The sequence below is a fragment of the Phlebotomus papatasi genome, chromosome 2 (genome assembly GCF_024763615.1).
Source record: "Phlebotomus papatasi isolate M1 chromosome 2, Ppap_2.1, whole genome shotgun sequence".
NCBI classification, from domain to species: domain Eukaryota; kingdom Metazoa; phylum Arthropoda; class Insecta; order Diptera; family Psychodidae; genus Phlebotomus; species Phlebotomus papatasi.
The window spans coordinates 52,622,597-52,628,596 of record NC_077223.1 but is presented as its reverse complement, the minus strand read 5'-3'; the positions used below and the strand labels follow the sequence as shown (position 1 = coordinate 52,628,596).

The following is a 6,000-nucleotide window of genomic DNA, read 5'->3' as shown; positions in this document are numbered from 1 at the left end:
GGACAAATGGCTGAGTCACTGGACACGATCCAAGCAGAATTATTCAATTATGACAAAATCTTTTGGATATCTGTTGTTTATGATCCTGATTTTACCTTCACTGGGACTTACAAGTGCTCAGGCATTCCTCGAGTGGACGTTGCACTACTCCGAAAACGGAACTTACAGGTGAGTCTCTTCCCATTTTCATGAGTTTTTTTTAATTAAATTTGTGAAAATTTCTGAAGAAATTATCAAGTACCAATTGGCGATTGCTTTTTGGACAAAATGTTGGACGAAATGCAATATTTGTGAAGAAATTGTCTTATTCATTTGTTCTGTACTATAAAGCAGCTCTAGCGTTAGATAGATTTGGAATACGCTAAACGAAAAATTATAAATAAAAAGAATCATTTGATTATCCATCAAATAAGTCAGAGACGTCAGATAGAACCGTCCGTTATTAATAAATTTGTAGTAGCTTTCTAGAACTTGCAATGTTTAGGACAGTTTAAAAAGTTATAGAGGAAGTGTTTGCAATTTTGGACACTTTGAAGGTAAAGTTGGACACTACAAAAAAAAAATTGTTTAAAATTGTGAAATTTTCTTCGAGTATTTAACAGATAGGGTAAAAGCTCATAATTTTGGACAGTCTGCTTATAAGCATCGATGTTCCAAGTTTGAAGTGCGATATTTTCAATACTAATTGACTTTTTTTGTTACTCTCTTTTCAGAAGGGTTGTTTAGAAACTTGTCAAGCTATTTATCGTATTATTTTTACTAAAATTATTCTTAATACGTTTAAAAATGAATTGATATGTAGAGATGATTTTTACTCGAATTTTGGACAACTTGGTTATTAATTTGGACAACTTGGCTGTAAATTTGGACAGCTAATCCACCTCAACAGGATGCCCATTGTTCTTCATTTCATGAACCAATCTTACCAAGTCCTCTTCCTGTTCATGTAAGGGAAACGTAGAATGTCACAAGAAGCCCGGAAACTTTCCATATCATTCATTGAAGTGAGTTGACTTCGGTACTCCAAGTACGTGCAGATTCGCTCATTCCCTGGCCTTTCCGGGAGCCTTTCAAGGCATTTCTCGCTACATCTCTTTCGTATAGATGATACTCCTTTGTTTCTCCAGGCATTTGTCCAACATAGTCATCACAAAAGCTAAAATTTCACGAAATTTCGTGAGAAAAACACCTGTCCAAAATAAGAAGTATCACCTCACTGGTGTATTTCTTAGAAAATTTCCCATTTTTCACACGAAAAATCTAATTCACAAGGTAAATCTCACTTCAAGTCAAATGTACAAATCACCATTAACGTGAATCAACACAATATTCAATGAATATTCAATAATATCACTCAAAAAAAAAGTGAAGAAACATTATTAGTACTTCACCAAAGCTAAATAAGACTGAAGTAAACACAAAGTTCTGTCGTATTTCTCGTAAGCAATTGCTCACACTGAATTTTCAACAAAGCAATTTCAACTCAAATCATATTCAAAATTTAACGTATTTAGTGTTAAAATCTTCCAACAAAAACAAATATTTAGATAGAATTCATTATTCATCAAATATTGAAATAAAAATCTGTCATTTTAATCAATTTATTTTTAGTGTCCAAAATAAGAAACTGGACAAAATTATGAGCCTTTCCCCTATGACAAATTTAAAATTTTAAATGTGGTAGATTCGGAATAACTAATTGTAAATCCGACTTAGGGGAAGGTTTTGCACCTTCGTAACGTCGCAGGTTCGTAAATGTTGATTTTTTTCCAAGTTACAAAATGAATATCATCCATGGTCATATATTCTAATAGCTAATTCTATATCTCACATTTCCTGACAAACTTGGGAGCCTAGGCCTTTTTTCCTGGATTCTAAAAGCAAAAATAAAAAATGGGCCTTAAATCGTAATTCCGATGTGTATTATTTTATGCATTTTTCACGCTTCAAGAGCATTTTCGAAGAAAAACAACATTCCAAGTTATAGAGGGTTTATCAGGGTTAATATTTACCGTGAAATTTTTCGCTGGAAGGGGGTCGTTTTTGTGGGCGGATGAAAATTCACAAAGATTGCCTTCAGTGCAGATTCGTAAAAATATCAGTGAAAATTATTGACCACCAACTCTGAGAATTCCAGACTGTTTTGGGTCACACTGTGCATGCCGCTCTGGATATTTTGACCCATCCAGAGATTCCACTGAACAAGTTGACAAGAAAATTGTGATATTACAACATTTTTCAAGAAAATCTCGAAGAAAAACACGCACTTCCACAGCAAAGTGACACTTCATCAGATGTTTTTGTTTCGCTTCTGTCAAATCAAACATTAAGCCTAAATCTGCTTATAGTAGGTGTGATTCTTTCATTGACCATACGGTGCGTTTTAAGCATTTTTCATACAATTTGCCTTGTTTTCAAGCGGAGTTGTCCTCATTAACTTTAAATTAATCACTGGTAATTCTAATAAGAATCACTGATGTTCAAAAAGTGTTCTGTAAGACAGATTCAAAGTATTTGAGAAAATACGAGGATTACAATAGGTGTGATTGCTGCTTTCTGATTTGTGCAGTGATGAAACTAGACTGTTTATAGTAGATGTGATTCTTTTATTGCCACTTCGATGTATTTTGAGTATTTTTCATCCAATTTTTCTTGTTTTAAAGTAGAATTTCCCATATTTCATTTTAAATTGGTGGCTGGTCATTTTCGAAATCAGTTATGTCTGAAATATGTTCTGTAAGACTGTTTGGAGGTGTCAGAGAAAATCCGAGGATTACAATAGGTGTGGGTGTGATTATAGGAGAATCACACCTAAGCGAGCTCTTAACTGACTGTCAAAATGCAGAGAAAATAATGGTTTTCCGAGTGTCAAAAACATGTGTTAGAAAAATAGATTAAAATTGATTTTTTAATGCGTGATACCTTCTACAAATGGTGAAAACAAATAGATGAAAGTTCCATCTAAGTAGTGATGCTCAAATTTTTGTGTCCGGTGTAATATTTTCGGGGAAAATTAGGCCTACAGAGGTTGGAAAAAATGGTACGAAGCAGAGTTAAACCGGACACATTCGTAAAAAATGCTATTAGATTTTAATTTTCCTGTAGAGGAAAATCCAAGGACTTCCAGGAATTTTGTGAGGCAGAATTATGAAACCAATAAGTAAGAGATTTTTTTGATATAGTGTTATAATTGATTCAGTTTGTGTGGTAGGGGAAAGGCTCATAATTTTGTCCAGTTTCTTATTTTGGACACTTTGAAGATAACATTGGACACTTAAAATAAATTGATTAAAATGACAGATTTTTATTTCAATATTTGATGAATAATGAATTCTATCTAAATATTTGTTCTTTTTGGAAGATTTTAACACTAAATACGTTAAATTTTGAATATGATTTGAGTTGAAATTGCTTTGTTGAAAATTCAGTGTGAGCAATTGCTTACGAGAAATATGACAGAACTTCGTGTTTACTTCAGTTTCTTATTTAGCCGTGGTGAAGTACTAACAATGTTACTTCGCTTTTTTTGAGTGATATTATTGAATATTCATTGAAAATTGTGTTGATTCACGTTAGTGGTGATCTGTACATTTGACCTGAAGTGAGATTTACCTTGTGAATTAGATTTTTCGTGTGAAAAATGGGAAATTTTCTAAGAAATTCACCAGTGAGGTGATGGTTCTTATTTTGGACAGGTGTTTTTCTCACGAAATTTCGTGAAGTTTTAGCCTTTGTGATGACTATGTTGGCCAAATGCCTGGAGAAACAAAGGAGCATCATCTCTACGAAAGAGATGTAGCGAGAAAAGCCTTGAAAGGCTCCCGGAAAGGTCAGGGAATGAGCGAATCCGCACGTACTTGGAGTATCGAAGTCAACTCACTTTAATGAATGATATGGAAAGTTTCCGGGCTTCTGTGACATTCTACGTTTCCCTTACATGAACAGGAAGAGGACTTGGTAAGATTGGTTCATGAAATGAAGAACAATGGGCATCCTGTTGAGGCGGATTAGCTGTCCAAATTTACAGACGAGTTGTCCAAATTAATAACCAAGTTGTCCAAAATAAGAGTCAAATTCACCTCTACATATTTTGATTGATTTGATTTGTTTATTATCATCTCTGTTTTTTGTCCCACCCCCCATGCGGCCATCGCCGTCTTAGCGTCGATTCCAACCTCCGGGATGAAAACGATGGAAAATCCCTTCATTGGTTGTATATTTTGAGACCATACATAAGCACGTAGGTCACACTAAATGGGAAAATGGGTATGCTCACAGAGAGAAGTTAAAGAAAACCTAGCCATAAAGGCTGTTTGGCTTCTTGCATAGCACATAAAAGTTTATTTAATGGTGTGGATTGATATGAATTGGAACGGTTAAAACACTTGTTTGTGGACACAGTATGAAACACTAAGCATACGTCGACTTCAGGGTTCCCTCGACGTCCTGAACGCTTGCAGCATAGATCCAGGACCTGACATTCTCCATTGAGAGCACAGGAAATCTCAATGCCATATTATTGACAATGAGTGGAGCCGAATAATTCACCGATCGCACAAATCCAGTAGATCTTGGTTGGGGCACCACACAAAGCACTCGCCTCCTTCCCGCCGCGACAGCTCCTCTAAAGAACCGGTCCTGGCCACTCCTCATAAAAAATTGTTCAGTTACTCTGTAAACATACAGGTGTTGTACGGGCAGGATCTTTAATTGCTCAAAGAGTGGGCGGGTATGCTGTCTGCTTCCCACACGAGATATGACTCTGATTGCTGATTTCTGGGCAACCTGAAGCTTCCCTATGTGTATTTTACAGGAATTACCCCAGAAAATCAATCCATATCTCAATCGCGACTCAATAAGAGCGAAATAGAATGATCTGACGAGGGGAAGTGAACAAGAAGCCCGAAGGGCATAGATTTGTCTTGTGGCTTGCCTTACAGCAATCTTCGTTCTATCTATATGAGGACGCCACGTCATCGCCGAGTCCAAGGTGACTCCAAGGTATTTGAAGTGTGGAACCTGGTGGATGCCAATGCATTTCTCCTGGCAGGCTCCAATACCCCTACAGCAGTCCGGAGCGTGGCACACCGTGTAGCGAGGTGCGGACGTCGAGTGCCCAAAATTCATTAGGACGGTTTTCGTGCTCATTATCATTCCATGTGCATCAAGCCAGTTCCTGACAACACGAAGGTCCTCATTCATTGCATCGAAGACAATTTCCCCCGATCTCCCGGAATATAGGAGCGCCATGTCATCAGCATACGCCGTCATAGTGCCGTTTAGGCTACATTCCAGCAAATCATTGACATAAACGAGAAACAACAGCGGCCCAAGAACAGAGCCCTGCGGAACTCCAAACTGACATGGTAATGGTTCACTGACATAACCGCCACCGATTCGCACCCGCTGCATGCGCCCCACCAGGTACGTCCTCAACAATTCCAGGGACACTCCTCGGAATCCCGCGCTCTCTAGCTTAGCTAAAAGTAAGTCCAAGTTTACCGAATCAAAGGCTTTCGTGATGTCGATAAATAGAGCGGAGGTATGCATTCTTGGAAAACAATTTAGCGAATCATTTAAATCACCAACAAGTCTTCCAATGGCGTCCTCGCATCCCAGACCCTCACGAAAACCAAACTGGGCATCCGAGAGAGCTCCATTAGAACTGAGGAAACCGTACATTCTCACATATATCGCTTTCTCCATAATTTTCGAGATTGCAGAGACAAGTGTGATAGGCCTGTAATTGTTCAGCGTTCTTTTATCACCTTTCTTATGCACAGGAACCACTAGTGCCGTTTTAAGGCATTCAGGAAACACCCCAGATTTGAACGACATATTTATTATATGCGAAAGTACATCTACAATGTTGTAGGAGACTCTCTTTAACATGAAATTAGTAATTCCATCAAGGCCTGGGGAACATCTATTTCTGGAGCAATTTATGATATTGAAAATTTCAAAAGAAGTTATGGGGGAGATGAAGAAGGTCCTCTCAGC

General features: G+C 37.6%; 1 protein-coding gene across 1 annotated transcript in view; it reads left to right on the top strand.

Moving 5' to 3' along the window:
• LOC129800987 (CSC1-like protein 1) overlaps positions 1-6,000 on the top strand; it is a 28,952-nt gene that overhangs the window by 14,205 nt on the left and 8,747 nt on the right. The window contains exon 3 of the mRNA XM_055845736.1: positions 5-168. Within this exon, the coding sequence (XP_055701711.1) occupies positions 5-168 (164 nt within the window). The remainder of the gene's footprint in view (positions 1-4; positions 169-6,000) is intronic.